At 37.3% G+C, this 23,288-nt stretch overlaps 1 protein-coding gene across 2 annotated transcripts in view; it reads left to right on the top strand.

Moving 5' to 3' along the window:
- The window catches only part of LYRM4 (LYR motif containing 4), an 87,432-nt gene that overhangs the window by 5,412 nt on the left and 58,732 nt on the right, over positions 1–23,288 (top strand). Inside the window, exon 2 of one of the 2 annotated variants that reach the window (XM_040061941.1) lies at positions 15,997–16,117. The exons of the other annotated variant lie outside the window; for it this stretch is intronic. Coding sequence (XP_039917875.1) covers positions 15,997–16,117 — 121 coding nt within the window. The remainder of the gene's footprint in view (positions 1–15,996; positions 16,118–23,288) is intronic. 2 annotated transcript variants of the gene reach the window in all.

Below are 23,288 nucleotides of genomic sequence, written 5' to 3'. Positions count from 1 at the left end.
TTTATAGAAATCAGTTTCTTCTTCTTACTGCCAGCATACCTTATTTGGTCACTTTAATGGAAAAATCTTACTTTGCTTTTAGTCCCTGGTCTTGTCAGTGTTTTTTTTTTTTGCACTTCTATCACTTAGGTATTCTAACAGCCGTGTTAAAATTTTGTATGGACAGTTATCCAAGCTGAATGAGCCTTCTTCTCACTTCAAACTTCTAATGAAGTTTGTGATTGACAGGGTCTGCAAGCAGATTGTTTATGTTTCTGTGTGTTAGGGAGGAAAAAAAGTCTAAATTATGATTAAACAAAAAAAGTTCAAGACAATAATGAGAAAAGAGAGGCATGGTTTTCTGACCAAAATGGTAGTTTGTTGCTGAGATAAGAAATGCAGGAAAAAATAAAATTGTCAGTTCTGTCCAGAAGAGATGTCTTACTTCTTTGTAGGTGTACAGTGACAGAATTGCAGTTTACAGTATCTGTTTTTTCTTGGCTGTGCAAAGAAGGCACATAACTTATTTCTTCTTCTCTGTATGTAATTGCTGACTGTATTCAGAGTGATAATAAACTTTAGGATATTTTGAGTTAATTTCCCATTTACTGAGGGTGGTGTTCTCTGTCATCTACTTGAAAAGTCTAAAAAAGAGCTTCAAGCAGCTGTGGTATTCCAGAGTCCAGGGTAAACTGGTGCAGACTTTTGTTTTGGCCTGGAGCTGCGTGACCCAGAGTCACAGGCAAACAGGCACTGCACCTTTTCACATCATTTTGTGGAGCAGTCACACAGATTTGTGGTTGGTCTTACTAATACCTCGTTTTGAGGGGAGTTAAATTTTGGCTATTATTTCAATAACCACATACCATTTTGCCATTATATTATTTTAAACTCTTTTTTTAATATATATATATATATATATATATATATATATAGCCTTATTCTGTCAGAATCATGTGTGCTTGAATAGAGACGTCTGTATTTTAAGAGCATAAGAGTATTTTAACAGAAATATATGCAGGTTTTGGGAAAATCTAGATGTATAAGAACATGGTTTTGGATTGGGGTCTGATGTATTGAAGGATTTCCATTTGACTTCAGTATTGTATATGTATAAAATATTTTGGGAAGACAACCAAAACAATGTTTCAAAAATGTTGAAACATAGTCATTAGTTACTCTTACCCTCAGAACATATTTCTCTGAAATTTTAAAATGAATGGAAACAGTTTTATCAAATACTTGGATTTCTTAATAGTAACATTACCTGACTGAAAATCACTGCATCAAAATTCTGATGATCTTGTTCATTAGGAGTTGTTATCTTTGGTTTAAATGTTCAATGGTGATTGTCATTTTCCAAATACATACACTTTACCCTTGTAAAGTTACACTCTTCCTAAACAATTAATTATATCTGTGCATCAGGTCTGATGTAATTATCTTGGGGGTTTGAGGGGGGGGGTGTCCCCCTTTTTTTTTCCCCCCTTTTTTTTTTCTTTTTTTCTTTTTTTTTTTTCTTTTTTTTTTTTTTTTTTTTTTTTTTTATGCAGAGGAGAATTTTGATTAGTAGTAACTTGGAGGGAGAGTTTGAAGCCATACAGAACATACAGCATTCTGGAAAAACTGAAATTTAATATTTGGAAGACAAATGGATAGGGGCTTCCTCAAAAGACTAATCTGGTGTTTTAGTTATTTTATTTTAGTAAAGGCACCTAAAATGAATAAATCTGCTGTGGCTGTTTGTTATTCTTTGTATGGCACAGAAGAACAGGGACATATTTCTTTTTACGTAAGATTTAATTACCAGTAGTGTTTGTTTGAGAACTAATGAGAATAATAGGAAAAATAGTGCCTCTGGCAGTGACTCATACCCATACACATATGCTTATGATTTCTGGTAAATGAAAAGCACTTTGTAATGTAGCTGTTGTATTAAAATGAATTCAAATGCTGTCCCAGCTAACCTCCTCCTTTCCTTACTCTTGGATGTGGCTTTAACACTTAGTTCCTGTCTTCATCTCTATGCTGCCTATGATGAAAATTTGCTGACCTCCTAATATCCAGATGATTCAAGATACTGTAGGCACAGGCTATTACAGTTTCAAGTGTTTCTTTAGAAGATCAGCATTCTGGATTAAAAAAATCAAAGTTATTTTAAAAAGTAAAAAGGAAACTGCAGTCAACAAGGCAACGTTTAGAACCACTTCCTGCAGTAATGGATGGCAAGGATGTTCTCTGAATCCAATAAAGCTATTCCCATGTGTTTTTGAGTTCGCTGACCAACAAAGTACAGCCCTAGATTATACATAGTTCTCTGCTTTTCAAAAAAAAAAGTAGGGATCAAAGAAGACTTTCTTGGTTGTTTTCTTGTGTTTGTGAATACTTGAGTGAGCTGTTCCAAGACTATTTTGCACAGAACTCAATACAAAAGTGTCTTGAGTGAGAAATATTCTTGGGGATTCTTCTTGATACAGTTTTTTCTCAAGAATGAAGATGCCACAAATCATCCAGACAGTATTCTGCCTAGAGTGGCATTATGGACTATGACCTTTTTCCCTTATATTTCTTTTCTACATTCTAGTCTAGTCTAGTCTATTCCTTTTTCCTGCTCTCCATATAAAATTCTAACTTTCTTCGCAGGATACAATGCAACTGAACATTTAATGTGATCAAAGAATTCAGTTGAGTTCAGATGCTTTCTTCCTGAACAGGATATGTCTGAAATAAAATTCTTAAAACATTCTTCAGGAAAATTTGAAGGTCCTCTGTTAGGAACGGTATTCAGAGATTCACGACTCAGTCCAGTACTTAGGACTACACTTTCTTCAGCATCATGTTTGTTACAAAGTCTTGGGAAAAGGTGTTGCTTAGATACTTTTTTTTTTTTTTTTTTTTTAATAAATAGAAATTGGTTACATCTCATTATAGTTTCTAAAGAAGCCTATGCACAAAGTAAATATTATGTGTGTGTATGCATACATGAATGTATTGGTGTCAAGAAGTCTAGAATTCCACTTCTGCTCAATTCTAGTAACCCTTTTGCAAAATCCCTGCTTAATGCAAGCTGTGAATTCACTGTGGAGACTAGAGAGTATATGATCGGTGTGTTAGTCCTATTAGAAAATAATGTCCATCAGCAGTCTCAGACAGGTCTTGACAATCCTTCTGAGTCTGCTTGTTTGGCATATCCTGGTCTGGATTCATTAAAAAACTGTTTCTAAATCATTAGCTTGTTTAAAATAATATTGTCTTATTTTTACTGCCAGAGACAGTGTGCATCTGAAAGAAAACGTTAAAATATTTCTGCGAGATTAGAATTCATTCTAGTATATTGTTAGTAATCCTATATGGTATTGATGCTTTTATAATTAAGCTTCTTTGATTTTAGGTGCCTGTGAAAATAATTCATTGTATCCTGAGAGTTCAGTCTTTACAGAGTTTGTCTCCATCTCTGTCTTGCACAGGCTATGATTTCTGCTAACTAGAGTTTGCTTGCAGGATACACACGGTGGTTTTGCTTGGTAGTGTTTATTTACAGGCATTATATGTTTCCCCAGCAAACATACAGATTATCACAATACTCAGTTGCAGTCACACACAGATGCAAACACCCATTTATTGCTTGCTTAAGCAGGAGGGAGAAGTGTGTGTGCAGATTTCCACAGAGCCTTGGTGTTGGAGAAAATTGGTTTATCTTGTGAGGGTTATACATTGTGTGAATGTTAAATTTCTGCAGATTATGTTAGAATAGCAATGAAAGAGCCAAATGTGGCCGGGATGGGTGGTTGGGGGTGTGGTTCAGAGCCACCATTTATTTGCATTGTTAGTCACAGTTAAAAAAAAAAGAGAGAACTAAAGGTGTAAGGGGCCAGGTAGAAACCATCACATAAAGTTTTGGATTGAATCACTAATAGAATTCTTTGTGAAACAATAATTCATTCATCCATCCATAAAATATATTCAGTGTTCTTATTTATTTAAGTAACACCAGACTGCCACCTTCTCAGGAAAATGTTTTAAAGTTAATATAGCTCAGATGAAATGCATAAGACAGTCCTTGAAGCTTACAGCTGGAATTATACTGACAATGTCAAATTGAACTGTATTGCTGTGAAACTAACCTGCTGCTAAGTTTCAGAAAACATCTTTGAGTTATCTAAAATATCACAGCATTTTTCTACTACAATAAGTTAGCAAATAGGTTTTCAAATTAAAAGTCTTCGTACATAAACAAGTTTTGAAGAGAGGAACATTGATTGATCTAGGTAGTTTTATCACTGGCCAAAATAAATTAGGTGTCTCACTCGTAATGTTTTTTTTTTTCCCTGATCTGATTAATTTACAGTATGAAAATAAATGTTCAAGTGTTTTGTTTACACAACAATAATAAGCAATGCATTTCATGTAGAACGCTAACTAGGTTTCTTGATTTCCAGAGCTATTGAGCGCATTTTATACTAAATTTAATTTATTATTTTCAGTTCATAATTTATACCCTAAATTGCTGCCCATTATTTGCAGATTTTGCATGGAAATATGAATATTTGTCAAACTGCTGATGGCACTCTCACAGTCACTTCCAAAAGCAAAGGCAACATGGGATGAATATAGTCCTCTAAGTTACAGCATTACAGGGTTGGACAAAAAGGTATAACTGTACATATATCTGTACAACACTCCCTGTTCTGTGCACCAGTGGCAATGCTTACTGACCTGCATGGACTTTGAGGCTTGGTTCTAGGCTTTTTTTCCCCTACAATTTGTTGAAACCCTTGACGGAGAAATTCTCTATCAGTGCAAGTTATTGCTGCCATTAGCTGGAGGCCTCGTGCTTCTGCAGCTTGTGTTGGTAATTTGTTCCTAGATTGGAAACCTTTTCTGCTACTCTGGGAGAGGAAGGTCGTGTCTCGTGTGAAAGGGAAGGTAGTCTGCCCTGGTCATAAAACGTTACGCTGAAAACCTCATGATAAGTAGATCACTCGTAATACCTCTTTCCCTCTCCTAATATCTCCTGCAGTAACCTTAGCCGGTACTTGTCTGGGTTACTGAGTTTTAAGCCAGATGTTAATTCCACATTTAGAGTAAATGTTATCTGAGAAGAAATTCTTGCAGCCAGCAGCTGTGTTCTTATGGGAGGAAAAGGAGCTGGTGTTTACTGTATGTTTTCTATTTCCTTGCTCGCAGACAGAGGACAGAAAGTGCTACCATCACTCATGTGAGTGACTATTTTTCTGTAACTTTTAATTAGCTATTAAGTATTATCTGGGGGGTTTTGTAGCCCATTTTTTGCTTGAAATATATATTTTTTGATATATAAATGTACCAATCTGAACTTAGCCTTATTAAATAGAATGTATAGACATATAGAAATACAGTATTGTAATATTTTTTTGTTGATAGTGTAAGACTTAGTGTTAAAAGGTTGAGTGGTAGACTCTTTAAAAATTACTGACCTTAGTGTAGCTTCACCTCTAAATTTTAATGTCTATATTTAATGTACTTGGACTTGCCTAAATTAAAATGTGTTTGTCAATACTTCTCTTCTTGAAAAAGGAAAATTGACTGCTCTCTTTGTCTTCTTGAATATGTCTGATCTCCTTTTCTGTTACAGTAGTTAAACTGTTTAAGTACACAGAAGATCTGTCAGCAGGTTTATTTTATTGAATGACTTCTGTTCACTGGACTAGCATACCTTGAAGTTTTAAATTTAATCTCATTTTTCTGTCTGATATTAAAGTAGATCTTGTCAGATCAAAGTATTGCATTGTATGCTGGAATCTACAAGTTGGAGAGTAGGAGTGTATGCACCACAGTTTTAGAGGAGTAGTTCATACATAGCCGAAAAGAAACATTTTGGCTAGGAGCGGCTCTTTGCTTCATGTTTGGCAGATAGATAATCTATTCTATATTTTTTTTAGAGTAACTGTAGGAAAAATAGTAGGAAGAAACATGTAACCTTTTTTTTTAAATTATTTTTCCCTATCTTTAATGTGAAGTAACTTTGAAGAATGTTATGTTACTTCATTTAGTATTGCTTTGATTCCTGTTTTACTTCTGGACTTCAGAGAAGTAAGTAGGATCTACAGGTCCTAAGAAGTGGAATTTACTGTACCGGAGCTAGCGGAGGTCTCGGCTCTGTCTTATCTGGTCACCATCATGCCCCAGAGATAAAGAGCTGTGGACATATTGTTCCATAACTTGCCTGCAGAGGGTCTGGCTGTTTTAAATGCCTGCTTGTGCTGATAGCCCCGGAAGTTGAGGGCTGCGGAGTGCGAAAAGTCAAGGTTGGCAGTTCTGGCACGTTGTGCCTTGTGCACAGCAGTGCTGCATTATTTGTGGGGACGAGGATCAGCTGTGCCTACCTGAAAACCTCAAATCTGCCTCACTGCATGATGCATTATTCAGCTTTTCCAAGCGGAATATTTTTTTTCCTTCAATTCTTGCCTTTGTTCACCATGGGTCCTCCTGCTCTTTCTTCATGTAAGAAGCTGCATCTGATTTCCTGTGGGGGATGAAGTGACACCAAGTTTGTATCCTTTGCATTTCTGGGTTACTGTTCAACTCAGGATGAAGATTTTAGCCTCTTTTTCTTTAGTCCTGATGTAATAATTTCTAATATCTGTGAAGACCTCCATATCCTGTAACTAATTAGATAGAAAGAATACAGAAGGAAATATCTAGTTCACTTGACTTTCTCTGCCTGAAGTAGTGTTCATAGTACAAAATAACCCTCATTTCTTTTTTTCTGATCCTTTGGTAATAATTAGAGTAGTCTGGACCTGAGCTTCCTGAAACATTATATGTGTTGTCCAAAGGCCTATATTTACAATCCCAAATGTCTGAAAATAATATTCAGCACTCTGTTGTGTGCACAAAGGAGGATGCTGATTTTATTACAAATTCCAAATTGATTTTTTAGGCTCTAGATTTGACTAATAGGCTTTGCATATATTAGAATTTTATGTGCTGCTAAGTAATTTCAATTATCCATCATTGTTGTCAACACTGATGTTGTAAATTTGCTGAACTAAATATGCAGTTCTTTGCTATAAATGAGGGAAGGTCATTGAGCCAAATGGGGGTAAGAAGTCCAGTAGGGGATGTTTGTCGATACTGACTGAGTTATAACGAACAAAGATTTTTGGAAAAGCTGTAAAGCTGGTACAAATGGATAAGAGAATAAATTTTAGATAGTAATATCAGTATTCTAAATCCTGTAACTTCTAGTGTGTTGTATAGAAACAGAGCAGGTGGTATGTTACTTCATGTGGGTTGTTTAATAAATTGTATTTATGGTTTATTGTTGCCTTTGTTGTGAGATAGCTGGACCCTACCTAATTTCAATGCAATTTCTTCCATTTGAACCTATGATGTTTACATACTTCTGTCTCAGAAATCTCAGGTTTACTTGAGGAAAAATCAAGGGGCAAAATTAACTGTCTTTATTGCTAGAATCCAAGGATCACTTTTGCAAAGTAAAACTGTGTTAGGAGTCTGTCCAGTGTACTGAAACTTACTAGTCTGTCAGAATGGCCAACAAAGTGTCATCTCAGATGACCTTCAGAGAACTGTTTCTCTAAGTCTTTTGTAAGTCTAAATATCGAATTTATTTTAAAACTGCATACTATTAACATATTTCTGATACTTGATCCCTTTTCTCTTCTAAGAAACTGGCATAATTTCCATATTAAAATAATAATATGTGTCCTGCAACTAGATATTTACTGTATCTTTCAGAAATAATGCTGTGCTTCAAAAATGTCCTATCAAAATCTTATCATCATCCAGACCAACCATACTGCAGTCCAGGAAGTTAGAATATCCCAAGACTTTATGTCCTGCTGCTTAATTAAAGTAACTTTAGCTAAAATATCTATTGCTTCATCAAAGGCAATAATTTTCCACTGTCAGGTGTGAAATACTTGCATCCAAAAAGGCTGATTAGCACCCAGTGCATCCCTAAATGAAATCATGAAGAGGCGCGATATGTTTAGCCCTCTTCAGGGTACCCAAGTCACAGAATCACAGAGTCTGGAGAGTTGGCATGGACGCACAAGGATAATCGACTTCATCTCCTGGCCCTGCACAGGACCATTCCCAAGACTCACACCATGTGCCTGAGAGCCTTGTCTAACCACTTTTGAACTCTGCCAGGCTGATGCTGTGACCACTTCCCTGGGGAGCCTGTTCCTGTGCCCAGCCACCCTCTAGGGGAGAAACATTTTTCTAATCCAACCAAATCTCCCCTGACAATTCCAGACCATTCCCTTGGGTCCTGTCATTGGTGACCACAAGGAAAAGATCAGTGTCTGCCCCTCCTCTTCCCCTCACAAGGAAGTTGTAACTGCAATGAGGTCTCTCCTCAGTCTCCTCTTCTCTGCGCTGAACAGACCAAGTGACCTCAGCTGCGCCTCATACGTCTTCCCCTCAACGCCCTTCACTATCTTTATTGGCCTCCTTTGGATGCTCTCTCATAGCCTAATATCTTTCTTATCTTGTGGTGACTAAAACTGCATACAGTATTCAAGGTGAGGCCATACCTCTAGCCATGCTGAAAAGAGAAATGTTGGCCATAGCATTGGACTAAAAGTAATCTTTCCAGAAAAATACTTGGTGGCTATACACAGCACGCCAGGCCTTTTTTATGAACTGTTCAGAAAAAGCAGCACAGCAAATGGAGTGGTATATATCTGTCTCAAAAGAAAGAAGAGGGAAATCAGCCTTGTCAGGTTTTGAAATTGTCATTTCAAGGCATTCCCTGCCTGGTAATTGGACTGCTGAGCTACCCCGGTGTCCTGGTTGTAGAGCAGTTGGCAGGGGCTTGGCAGTGAAAGCTCAGCAGAGAGCTATTACTCATTTCAGGCCATCAGGACACTTTTCATCTGTAGCAAATTCAGATTGTAGTTCCTCTAGCACATCCTTGCCTGGTGCCTCGTTATCTGAACAACTTGTGCAGTTGGTTGTTCACTGATAACCCTCTTTTTCAGCCTCTTCTGCAATATAGAATTGAAATTGCAACTCCAATTAAGATTAAAAGAATGCTTTCATTTGGACAGCTTTACTTTTTTCTCTTAACCCTGACCTCCTGAAAAGCACTCCCTTCTGCCGAGATTCCTTACACTTAGGCCAATAACTGTTTTTATTTTAGAAATATAGCAACAAAATGTATGTTTCAATTAATTGCAAAAATAATCATAGTTAACTATCAAGAGCACCAGCAGTATTCTGGGAAGAAGAAAGTCTTTGGGAGCAGAGCTGTGTGCCCTGGCAGCAAGGAAGACCAAGAGCATCCTTAGACGTATCAAGAGTTGCTCAGCCAGAAGATTGATGGGAGGGAAGTCACATCTGGAGTTCTGCATCCAGACTTGCCCTCCTCAGCCCCCCACCCAGAAAGGCACAGACAACCTGTAGGCAGCTCAGCAGGAGCTACCAAGGGAGCTGAAGCACTTGTCCTGTGAGCTAAGGCTGAGGGAGCTGGTCTGGTTCAGCCTGGAAAAGAAACAACATTGAAGGAACCTGAAAGGGGCCGCTACCTCAAAGAATCCAGTGATGCCTGATAGGAGAAAAAGTGATAGCAGATGTAAAGTGCACAAAGAGAGGCTTTTCAGACTTGCTTTAAGGAAAAGCTTTTTCCCCACAAGGACAGCCAAAAAATTGAGCTTTTCTGAACAAGGTGGTCTGGTCAATGTCCTACTTTTCAAGACGTGACTGGACAAAGCTGTGAATGATCTGATTCCATCACTGAACCTCCTTTCAGCAAGAAATGGGACTAGAGACCTCCTAGACACATTTCTAATGTGAATGATTCTGTGATCCTGTTGATCACAGGTGTTTATCCTTGCTCTCTGCTTTGAAATGGGTACAAACACAAACTTATGAAAAGATATAGCCAGAAAAAAGAAGTTCTCCTTTTCTAAAAACATCTACAAGTCTTTCTCTCTAAAAATCTTGGGAGGCTTTTTTGGGGTTTAAATTGAAAAAAGAAAACTTCTTTTTTATTAGACATTTTGAGATCTGGGATGGAAAATGGCAATATTTGCTTTAGAAATAAACTACAAATCCTTGCATCCAATCATACAGCATGTATTATATGCACTGGTTTAGAGTCACCCTCTCTCAAACGTATTTTCTAATGTTCATCAGTCATTATTCCTCTTCTCTGTTCTTTTGGGTCAATCCTCTCTCATAAATTATCTCTAGTGCTGTTCTATTCCAGACATATTTCTTAGTAATTGCATTGCAATTTGCATTTTGTATGTTAGCGGAGAAACCAAGTAGTGGCTGGTAGGTTTCTTTCTGTAGGCTTTTTGTGAAGACTGTCTAGCGACTGTGCTTTGTTAGAAAATTCAAGAAAATAATACTGAGTTAACCAGCAGTCTAATCTTTCTTTTTCTTCACTCTTCTTTCCTCCTCTTCCAGCATCCAGCTACCACCCTGACTCCCCAGCGAAATCCTGATTGCAGGAATAGGCTTTGCTTTGGTTTTTAGAAAACAGGCAAATGTAGTTGTTGTGCTGTAACTTGAGCTGACAGCACTGAAAGTGTATCTACTGATGGAGTTTGAGGAGCAACTTGTTGATAAAATGGTGTGTCCCCACCCCTCTGTTGGGCTGGTGTTTAATTAGACCAGTCACAACTACTTCCCCTTGAGGTACTTACCTCTCAGTCTCAGATACACATCTGTTTCTTTTTTTAGTGTTAGATGGTAACTACATTCAGCTTTTACTTCAGCTTAATTGGTGTCTTTTAATGAGGCTTTTATGGAGGAAAAAATACTGTAAATATGTAGACATCTATATGGAAATGTACATGTGTACACATAAATACATCCAAATAAGCATTCTCTCAGAAGTAATTCTGTACATGAAGACATCTTCATGCTAATAGAACTTTACTGTGAGCTAAAATTATTTTCCTGCAGATTTTTTTTGTTATAAAATCTTTCCCTTTTTAAATGATGCATAATTCTGAAAATTTAGTTGAGCAAATCTCACCTAGTGCACATTTTGCTAGTAATAGTGGGAAATTCTGAAAATTCATCCTGTTGCTACCATAAGTTAATAGATATTAGTTAGAAGGCAGCAGTGGTAAGAAAATACATTTTAATAAAAGCAAACTGACCTTTTATGAAAAGGCTCCCTCACTTGATGTAATGCTACTCTATTGTAAATGAGTATCTCACTTTTACACATTGTGTCTTTAAATAAAATCATCATATACTTCATTCCAGAGCTGTTAACCCCAGTGGGCTTCCTAGAACTTGGCTACTGCTCCCTTGCCTTAATTTATTGAATACCAGTCAAGGAAAAATGCATTTTACTGTAGACCTTTCCCAAAAGTCTTGATTATGAATATTCTAATGTGGTGGCCCTTCCCTTGCGATCTGTTTTGCTTACACAGACTGTGTGCCACAACTGTCCTATCTTCATGTGCGTGCTCAATGGCCAACGACTTGTGATAGCCCTTGTGTTCTGCAGTGTGGTGCCTGTGACTGTGACGTGACCTATTAATATGTTGCATTTGTTGACAGGCACAAAGCCAAGATGTCAACATGTTTGTAAAAATGTCTTGGAAAGATGACTCAAACCTTTAGTGTGTTGTGGGTACTGGGGAATGCGAAGTGGTGCTGAGAAAAATTTTGCTTGAGAGGTTTATTTTGAAAGCTCAGAGCTCTGTACTTAAGCAAGTATGTTTTTGTGATGTTATTTCAGCTTCTTTTCGTTTAGCAGAGCACAAAGTTTTTTGGTTTTTTGTTTGGTTTTGTTTTGTTTTGTTTTTTGGTCAGGCATGACATAAATGAACATTTTGAAATAAAATATATTAGTCCCCAAGCAGTTATTATTTTCTGAAGTATCTGGATTGTGATTTCATTTTTCATTAATAGCTGTTTCAGAGTTTGCTTCTTGTACACTTCTTTTTTATGAGGACACGTTAGGCTTTTGATTGTGCTTCAGGCAAGAAAAGAGGAACACTTTGAAGGTAGAGTATTGGGCCGAAGACTGCTTTCTCTTTAGTTTTTACTATTATTTGGCAGCACTGTGGTCTCATAACATTAGTAGGCAGTGCTCATTGCCTGAGAGTCTGTGGTTATATTTTGGCCCTGGCCTTGTTCTCTTATTAACCCCTAACCACTCCTGCTTTCTGCTGATGTGCATCTGTTGCCTTGTGTAGCCATCCACCTGCGGTGGCTTTGGTCTGAAGCCATCGCACCAAGTCTACTGCCCATCGAGGGCATTCTTTTGATTTAATTGGGAATTAATTGTGTGACAGATGCACCTAACTAGGGGTCACGAGAGGTCTTTTGAGTGTGCATATAAATGAGAGCGCTGAGTGAATATGTTCAACTGTACACTCTTCCGTGGGTCCTTCTGTCACTAGGTCACTGGAGAAGTCTGCAGAAGATAAAATCAAAGCTGTTCCCTATTCAAATTTCAGTGCACTTGGATGATAAAAGCAAAATACCTTATTGTGTCTTTCAGCCATTTTTCATTATCTGTTTTCAAAGAATAAGTGGGAAAAATAATGAATTGTGAAATGTAGAAATGTAGTTTAAGACTTAGTTTAAATGTTTCCTAATGAATACTACTGCATTAGGAACTAGACTTTTCCGACAGATCTATAGGAGCTCTTCGAGTGTACTGTATCCAAAACTGCTTTCCTATTCTGTTTCTGTGGAGAGTTAGCTTGGTCCCTTCTTGCTGAAGGGCTCTCTTTGTTTGTGTGACTTGCTTGGCCTTTCTAATGGGATCAATTGCAAACTCTATCCATCAAAGTACTGCTGTATTCTCTCCTCCTCAGTGATGTTGCTCCTCCAGTTCCATGGAGAGCTGATGAAGCTCACTAATCTGTAAAAAAACCCCACAACAAAACAACAAAAAAATGAAGTTAACTCTTGGAATAGGTTGGCCTTCTGTCAATTTCCCAAGTTGGAATGGCTCAGCTGGGGCCAGATATCAAACTGACTGTGCTAATCTTAAGGGGGGAGAGGAAGGGTTTGTGCCTGCCAGGGTTCCAAAATTGCGATAGCGCCTCTTCACATTGGCTTAAACTTGGGCCTCTTTGGGTAGATAATCATCCATAAGGTACAGCCATCACTTCACTTGCCAGTCTTCTTTTCAGCTCTCACACTGTGTGCAGATAGTGCTTCTTTTAGGATAATGTAAAGTTTTATGAAGACAACGATGCATTCGCTGCCACTGGCATTTCTAGGTGTGCCTTCAAATGTCACAGGTTTGGGTTTGGTGTGTTATGCTCATTGAACTGAAAATACATTCCATTAGAGCAGCTGATCAGCAGACCCGTCTGTTCATCAGCCAGAAGATTTCTGGAGCGGTGCTCTGTTAAAAACAACAACAACAAAAAGGCAAACAAACAAACAAACAAACAAAACCAAGACAGATACATGTCTGAATGAACAGGTTATTTTCATACATGTGTGTCTTTACTATGTGTTGCTTACATACACTACTATACTTTCAGAAGGGCTTAGTTTTTCACAGACTTGAAGCAATATTGCATTTCTTATACTAGTTCCAGCTTTTAATGCATTCTCAGTTCAGAAACTGTTGAAATAGCCGGAGTGTCGAGGTGCTGAATTGACACTGCTCACGACTCTTGATGTGTACAGAAAGCTGTTTAAAAGAAAAACACGCACACATACAAAAACGAAGCCTTGCAGTTTGTTTGTATCTTGACTTAACACTTTTTACATAATTTTAGAGAATTTGAATGTTGGTAAAATATTTCCCTGGCACCTCTCAATGGGGAAGACAGGATATTTTACAGTCATTGTAGTATTGGGTTTGAGCTTTGAATTGAGCGCATCCTTATTTTAAGCGATGCATTAAATCTCAGTGTAACTTTGGTAGAATAGTTCCAGGCTGTAGAACTGATCTTTGAAACATGCTTAGAGATATATGGATTTAGCTGTAGAACTAAGATTGTGTTAAAGCCTATGAAAAATAACTTCCTTTGGGTGTTAAAAACTAATAAAGGTTTAAAAAAATTAAAATGTAAAAAAATAGAAGGTAAAAACAGTGCAACTTCATGATTATAGATAAAAATTGGTCTGTTTTCTGTGAACATACCTTTTCTATCTCAACAGTTGTTGGGTGTAATTAGAGGAAGGGAGAGAAAATGGAACAAGTAACACACCATATGTACAAAACAAAACAAAAAATCCACCTCCAGTCTCCAGGTGTTACACTGAACAAGAATTTGGTTTTGTCCCATCTATCTTTTTTATGTAGATAGCGCTTACTCATTTGTATTGCAATTTGTACCCACTTGTACCCACTAATAGATACTTGCTGTTGTTGTTTCTTCTTTTAAGCTAAAGATATATATATGTTTGTTGTTGTACCTCTTGGAAACCTGTCCTTTCTTTCAGAAAATATATGTTTTGCACAGTTTAACCCTACAGACATACATGGGGTGATTTGAAATCTCTCCATTATCAAGCAACAGAATTACACTATGTATTAATGATTTGGGGTTGCTTTTTTTTCTAGAAGAAATAATCAGCTTCCCCTTCATGTCTTGCTAGGACAACAGCTGCAGATGAGATTGAGCTTCCATATTTAATACATTCTATTAACTTCACACATCCAAACACACACTCGCTCACTCCCTCCCGCACCCCAGTGTCACATTATAGGTGAACAGGCCCTAATTAAAAGCACACACCATCTGCCGGAGTGCGGCGGCAGAGTGGCACTCCACAACCATCCTGATTCCTGTGATTGAAATGTATTATTTATGAGCTCAAAGACAAAATATGCTGCTTGGCTGGTGAAAGCTGCATTAGGAGCTGGATAGCACCATCTAATGGAATGGAGTGCCGCTGGCTATTCATCTTTCCTCTTCTTCCTCTCTCCTCAATCTCCTCCCCCAATAATTTTATTTTTCAATCTTGTCCTTGGATTTTTTATGATAGTGTTTTGACAGTTTTGTCTCTCGTGTTCCTCTTTTATACAAGGTTGGAAAGGGTTATTGAATTATTAAACTAATTGTGGGGGCTTTTTGCAGCCTTTTGTTCCCCAGTGCCACACATAGGGTTTTACTTTCTGTAGCAAAAGTAATACTGATGTGATGTGGTGCTATGGAAATGGAATACAAGGAAGATAGATGAGCAAGATCAGTTTACTGCATTTCTTCAGCCCCTCCCAAGGACCCCTGTAATGGAAATATCCACTGTTCCATCTGAAGACTTTATTTTCAGATGGAAATTGGCCCTATTTGTTGCGGGGAGGGGAGGGAGGATGACAGTACACTAGACTATGTGAAAGTTCTTTACTGTGTTGGAAAGAAAGGGCAGGATTTGGGGAAAGCTGCAGCTTTGGACCTTCCTCTCTAGAAGCAGAGATCATAACCCCTTCTAGCTTGCAGAAATCATGTCCTGTTATTGTTTCTTAGTGGGGAAATGGATGAGATGTTGCACTGTGGGGTGAAATATACATTGTCAGGAGAGGAAAAGGGTGACAGGGAAGGTGCCCCTTTTGTGTTAATTGGTCCATCAATCTGCCTTTGTTGACTGCTAGATTGCAACATTGCATCTGGTAGAAATGTATATTGTATTTAGTGTCTAGCTCAATGACCTTTAGAATATGCAGGTTAAGAATAGTCACACTGATTCAAAATAATCTGGGGAATGATTTTCTGGTCCTTAGCCTTTTAGTAATGTTCTTGAGTTTTGCAGTATTCCATGCTGGGCATCCAACAATATAGCTTCAGCACAAACAAGCAGTTAGGATAGGACTGATACTTGAACTATGACATATTTCTACAGTAACCTCCAATAGAGCCACTTTTTTTAAAATTACAGGATCTGGTCACTACTTCAACTCAGGCAAGACAAAGCCCTGAATAAAAAGGTCTAAAAAGGTCTAAAGCTGAGCAAAATACATATATATAGGGGGTGTGCATTTTATATTTTACATCAACATGGTTTAAAGAATGTTGAAATGACATAAATCATGGTGCATCTATGAATACATGTCCTCTTGTTTGTGTTTAGAACATACGCCATCAGAAGGATAAGAGATGCCTTTAGGGAAAACAAGAACGTAGCGGATTCTGAAAAAATAGAAGAACTACTGAATAAAGCCAAAGCAAACCTAGAGGTTATTCAACGGCAGGTATGTTTATTTCTCTCATTTTTTATAGGAGTTTTCCACTACTCATTTAACTGTCTTATGCCACTAGAGATGGAAAATATAGATCCTTGCTCAAAAGATCTCTCGATGAACATCACTTTTTGTCTGAATTTGTTCATCCTTCCATCATAGGTTCAGAAGGGTGACTTTGACACTCACTCCAAATAGTCTCACTTTCTTCTGTGTTCATTTTTTCTCATCTCCAGATATAGTGTGAGAATAGTAACAGCATAAGAAAACCCCTGAAGTGAATTAAGTAAATGCTGGCTAAATGTGTCCAAACATAGGCTTTTCTTTGGAAAGTTTGAGTCACTGGCAACATTTTTCTTCTACCTTGTCTGAGTAGCATTTATAGCATCTCCGTTCCTTCCACTAGGTACCACATTACTAAGAAATTAAGTAGACTTGGTTGAACTTTAAATACTTTTACCTTCTCATTCATACCCAGTGTCTATCTAAAGTGACCAGTAAATACTGGAAAAAAGCAAGTTTCTATGTCTGAGCTCTCAATGGGCACTGCAGTGCTTAAGCTGCTCCTCCTTGCAAAATCTGTGCTTGCTGCCACCAGTCAGAGCTCAGTAATGCTTTTATTAAACACCGAATGAATATGTGCACCTGCTCCTCCATGGTTTGTTTTAGTATGGCTCTTTAAACAACCAGCAGGTCAGTTAGATGGATTCTTATTTTAGTAGGGAGCTGGGTCCTTTGGTTTGACAATTAAGTACGGATACTTAGATGCAAGTTAAATTTTTTTAATTTTCTTCTCCCAGGAACAGGTGTTGTTTTATGCTACCATAGTTTTGCTATCTTTTTTTAACCCAAAAACTGCTATTTTTTTTATTTAAGTGTTTCTCAAAGAAGCAATTTGGATTAGATTGTTCCGACGCAATTGCATTTGGATGTTGGGGTGGTTTTTTCTTAGATCTGTAGGTGATAATTGGCTTTTTTAATTCTTGCTTAACATAAAGTCTTCCTAAATAAAAACTTTCCAATTTTTTTTTTATCAGCAAAACGTGATTCTACTGATATGTGTCCTAATAGGTCTGGGACAGATTTTAAAACAAAACTCCTCTTTCATTTATAAATCCTGTGTAAGCCCAGATTACTTTGTTTCTGTAGACCCTAAAAAAACATATTATTTCTCTAAAACAGACTCTTGACAGGCTGGACTCTTGTCTAGGATGGAGGTCTTGCCTTGAACCTTTTTGGAAGTTTTCTTTTTAGCTTAAAGATTGTCCCTCAGCATCAGTCAGCATGTTTCTATTATGCATTTGTTACTGTATTACTGGGACATACCAGAATAATTCATAATGGCCTCAGTTATTGCTAAGTCTGCAGGGTTTTGCATGTTTGTTTCAGACATCAGGTATTTAAGGGGCTTCTCCAACATGAAAAAGCAAATTGCTAAAGTTGGTTCTAAAATGGATCACTCCATGTTAGAATTTATGGGAAAACATACTTGAAAAGCAAGGAATATTAAAGACACCGACACAACTTCCCAATTTTAACACTGCTAAGACAGTGAAACTTATGTTGAAATATCTCTTTAATGATGCACTTTTATTCATTTTCGAGACAAAGTACAGTCTTGCTGCATTCACTTTTGGATGGGTTTATCTTACATGTTTTCAAGAGTAATGGATAATAAATGTTGTTTTACAGTAGCATAATAGGCAATGGAACTTCTTAACAAAAAATAATCAGTTAGAAGAAAATTATTTTATCAAGATAATTTTCTGACATGCATCCCTGAAAGAGTTGAGTGTTTGAGTAATAAAGACTTTTTTTTTCCCTAAGAAATTGCAAACTGTTGTGCTTTGCAGAACTTCTGTTATGTTTTGGTGTCATCTCTGTCCCATCTGTAAAGCAAGAGACAAATAATAGTAACACTGTCTTAAAAGCTTTTCATCGGGGATATTAAAAACCTGAGCATCTAAGTTCATATTAATATTTACTTGCTGTCAGATTTCATCTGTAGAAAAGTTCATTCTTCCTCACTGTTTAATTGAAGATCTAAGTAACGAAGTCATCTGACATAATTAAGTCTTCATATTTAAAACTAACTAAGCATAATATAAAGTGCTTTTATTTTTAAATGTAGAAGCACTGAAGCAGACATGAGAGCTAGCATGCAGTTTTTTGCTAAGTTTGGGGTTTATTATGGTGTGGTTCATCTTGGTATTGCTGACTTTTTTCTAGTATGTCAGTAGAAATTAAATAATATCCCTCCTTGCTGACAATTTGTTGTTACTCTAAAATCAAATTTATATTCATTTTACATTCTAATTTATGGTTTAGTCATCAAAGTGACCATTGAAGTGTAAGGTTCATAAATAACTATTTGAATCAGCCTAGTGGGAAATGCGAACTAGTGACAGATTACTGTCATTTTGTTCATGTCACTCACTGTACAATTTGCTTGAGTGTAGCTTTATAATGTTGAAAAGCATGGAGGAACATTAATCTCCAGCTTAGTTCTCCTCTGCTTATTATTGATTTTGATTTTATAATAGCCTGGCTAAAGGAAGGAACTACTCATTTTCAACACTCTTGGCAAAAATTTTTGTGTGCATGCATGTTTCCTGTGTAACTACAAAAATTTGTGATGTCTTTCCTGTAGAGAAGGGTATTGTGAGAAATGAATTGTCATAATTAAGTGTGACACAGAAAGTTTTTTAAAGTTTTGAGTTGAAGTCTTGAAGTTGTTTGAGGATTGTCATAACAGCCGTTCCCCAGCTATGCTAATACAATTTCATTTGTGAGTTTCTATTACTATTAGTAATGTTGGTATATTAGTGGTAGGAGCATATGCAGTGAAATGTACTGCTGCTGCTGAAATTTAAGATTTATAAAAGCCACTTTGAAGATTGACTAATATTGAGTGTTTTGAAGTTTTCTGTATGCCAATATGTCTCTCGGATTTTGAACTGGAAACATAACAGTGAAGTTCAAAAGCTGTAGTAGACCTGTGTGCTCTGATTAAAGCCTTGTTTTCATTTATGTCGCATTCTTCCATATTCCTCTGTAGTGCTTTCTCCTTAATTTTATATTACAGCTAAAAACTGCCAGTCATCTTGTTGTCTAGCTAAGAAGGATTATTTTGTTTTTCTTGGCAGCTCTGAGCCTTTATTATCAATTTTAATGGTTTTAACATCACACAACTACAATACTCTTCAATAAAAGGGATTTAATATTTCACAGCTTTTGTTTGTCTTTTTAAACAATGCAAACTGATGAGAATTGTGGTTTGCACAAACCTTGGTCAGAGAGACAAGAGATGCCATGAGTGCTCAGACAGTCAGGACTTGTGGATCTGCCTCCTTTACAGGTGGCTGGTCATCTGTGTTTTTTAAGGGAACAGATAAAACATTTCTTTTGAGTCTGAGTTGTTTTTCCTCAGGCTTGACCTCTCTTAGTGTTCCCTTCAGATGTGTGGAATGAAGGAATGTGGTGTTGAAGCATGAAACCTCAGTTAGAAGTGTCACACTGATAATGATAAATACTGAGTACTTGCAGCATTTTTCATGTTTGCAGCATGTTGTAAAGTGCATTTTAATCCTTGAAATATCCATTGCCTGAAGCCACTTTAGCTCCATTTCTCTTAATGAAATGCTTCATGACTACACCTTGATAAAAGCCCACATCATGCTTAGTGTGAGATATTGGTCTCGTATTCTTATGTTTTCTCCATAGCCAAAATCATTAGTATGGTCTTGTGCTGAAACTTGTGCAAAATAAGAACAATTCTTCTGGATCTTTTATTTTTCAGCGAGCCAAGTTGCCGGTGCAGCTGTGTGTAGCCAAGTACTGTGCCTTCTTGAGATGTCCATTAGCAGTATTTTATCTTGGCAATATTGTGAATTTGAGTAACACTTGAATGGAAGTGAAAATGGAACTGAATGAATGTACTAATACAGCACTCATATTATTATGAATTGGTGGCTATATAGCCATAGGGAAGCTTTCTGTTAATCAAAATAACATAAATATTAAAGCATGTTTAATAAATATTAGCAATACAAGCAACTTCAATTATAATTGCTATTAAAAAAGAGAGGTAGAAGTACTACCCTGGTTTACAGCACCAAGTTTGAATTGGGTGCTCATCCTTTGAACAGCAAATATTCTTATATTAGTAATTGTCAAGGTGTATGTACTTCTGGACTGAAAACATTTTATTGAGTATTTGGAGGACTGGTACCAATTTACACAGTTGGGATTTTGTGACATTGGAACTGACTGTCAGAAGGAAACTACCAAACTTTAAGAAATGTTCTGGGTATCTGAAAAAGTTGTGTTTATATTGCAGAGCACTGTAGGCTGGATGCCCTTTGCAGGAGAAGATGCCTTTTGAAAACTCTTGTTAGTATTAGTTTCAGGCTACAGGTCATATTTATGTCTGATTTTTATGTATATGTAAGAAAGTTGCAAAATACCATGCAATGTATTGCATTATGCTGGCAGCAGTTCTGAGGCCAAGAGGAAAGAGTAGCTGGAAAAGCTCTTTAAACACAAGGGGCAGCACCACACTACTGTTCAGGGATGTGTATGTTATTGGCAAGTCATGTCTTCCTGCTGGCAGACAATTCTGTTGGCGTTTTAATATGGTTTGTTCTTCTCAAGCTTGTCATTGCAAGGAAGTTTTAAAATCACAGATTATTCTACTGCTTTTCTTGAGAATCTCTTTGAATTTTATCTCCTTTTTTTCCAGCTTCACAATGGCAAATACCCATTTCTCTACAAAAGTATGTATTTTTTTACCACAAAATCATAGACTTATAATTCTTAGATAAGAGGATTGCCCTTGGAAGTTTGCTGGGGCTTTCACTTTTGCCATGTATTTTTTATTTATTATGGTTGGACATCATTTGCCAGCCAGGACAAAGATGACATTACACCCAGAGAATTTTTCTTACCTCTCTGCCTTTTAGCTATACTTAAAGCAAGTGCAGACACAGTAAAGTTTTCAAATGCTTTGTTTTCAGTAGAAGAGCAGGAGTGAGTGGCATAATCAAACAATGGATAAATATCCTGGTAAAACAGTTTTATCAAGTCATTGCATGGTGTCCATGAATTACCTATACACTTCTGAATCCTTGGATTGGCAGCTGGAATGCAGAAAATGTTTGGCATGAGCCTCTTGCATTTCTCTTGCTCCTAGCCTGTTGCAGTACTGGTAGTCAGTTTTTAATTGCTTTACCACATCACGAGTTCTTACTTCTTTGGTTCCCTACCTGCAATTGTCAAAATTATGCTGGAAGCTTGCGGGAAAGCCACAAACTGAATTCAAATCAACTGACTTAGGGTTTAGAAGCCACTGGGGGCATTTTCCTGTGTTTGTTGGTGGTTTTCATTTTAATTTTTTTTTAAATTTCAAAGCTCTTGGGGTGATACATTTAGATATTTTCTTTTCCTTGCGATAATTTAAATCCTTTTGTTATGTTCATGTTGCATTTATTTTACATGTGGTTTGAAAACTTCAAATACTTAATAACAGTAACCTACCTGGAAGAACATTATAAAGAAAGCAATGGAAATCCTTAACATATATTAAAATTCAGAGCTCTTTGCCTAGAAAGAGACACAGATACAGGTGAAGGAATGTAAAATAGGATGGATAATACCTGTCTTCAGTAAACAAAAGAAAGCTTCAAATTGAAATTTGGAAACAGTAAATTCAGAGCTATACAGGTTTTGTATTTCAGTAGGAGAGTAGAGAGTAAATATATTTTATGTACAGTAAATACCCATAAGGTTTTGGGGGTTGAAAATGAGGAGGAACAAAGAAAAAGTGTCACAGGAGTGACTTTGAAAAAGGTTTGGTAAATTTAAGCAGAAACCCAGCTGAATCAGAACTTGTTCTTTCACAGAACTTGTTAGCAGTGAGGTCTGCTTTGGCCAGCTTTTCCAAATACCTTTTTCATCTCGGCATGTAGGCTGGCTTTGGAGATACGCAGCATTGGAATAGATGCCAAAAGCCCAGAGCTGTCATATCAGCTTAATTTCTGGCATCTGAAGGTGCAGGAAGTGTAATAGACATTTTACTCGTCTTCAGGTGGCACGGCTCTCCAGGTTACTCCTGTGTGAGTCACTAGAGCAGTGTTACTCCTTAGGCTTTCATTTAACTCTCCTGATGGAGAACAAGATTGTGTTTTCACAAGTGATTTGCTGCTGTTCATTCTGCTGACTAAACTACAAGTGGCAGGTTCTGTCCGCAGTATTAAATTCCAAAGCAGACTGTGCATTGAAAATATCCTTTAGACTGCCAGCAGAGGCGATTCAGAGGTAGAATGAGGTTTTGTCTTTCTAATATAAGAGCTTAGGGTAAAACACAGCATTTGATGTATGCAGTAACCTTTCCTAAAAATCAAGACTGCTGAGTGTTGGCCAATGCATTTAAAATACTGTAATTATCTGTCATAAAGAACTGTCATTATTTTTGTTGCATGTATTTAATGGCTAATCCAGTGAGGTTGGGGCCTTATCATAAATAGTAACAGTAGTTATATAATACATCCAGAGCGGTGAGCACCTGATGTTCTGCACAGATGAGGGCTGTCTGAAGGACAGGAGAAGGACTTATTTCCTAGTGAGCAACTCGGCATGGCAGTATGTCGCATCCAGTAAAGGAAATGCTGGGTGTAAACTTCCACATGGAAAAGAGTTACGTTTGATCAGCCTGGCTAGTGAGTAGCTCCTTGAAATGGTTAGAGGAGCATTAACCAATGCTGAAGTGCTGAAGCATTAAGCAGTGCTGAAGAAAGCTCCAGAAGCAAGGAAAGATCACATTTTCAGGCAAATGTGTCCCTCTGCCATTTGCCCCTTTATGCTTTCTGCTTTGCTGTGTTTGGTGTCCCAAGGGTTTCAGCCTAGGGTGTAGATGAATATGGCTCTTAGGGGTGGCTGTTGCAACACAACTTCAAGGAGGCTTTTCCAAATGAGGTAACAGAGTGTGTGTGTGTGTGTGTCTTAGTACAAATAAAAAGTACTATCAAGAGAGGGAAAGCAGAAATAAGTGCTGTAGTTTTGATCACAGAGCAAATGACTTCTGCTATGTTTCCAATCTGACTGCCTGATCTTGCTTTGATGCCTGTCAGTCTGGTTTGCAGTGGTGCTCATTGAGAGAGGGTTTGAAGATTGAGTTTCTCGCATT

Source organism: Hirundo rustica, chromosome 1 (assembly GCF_015227805.2).
Source record: "Hirundo rustica isolate bHirRus1 chromosome 1, bHirRus1.pri.v3, whole genome shotgun sequence".
In the NCBI taxonomy this organism is placed as follows: Eukaryota; Metazoa; Chordata; class Aves; order Passeriformes; family Hirundinidae; genus Hirundo; species Hirundo rustica.
Note: the sequence above shows the minus strand (reverse complement) of the source record. Positions and strands in the feature narration are given on the sequence as shown.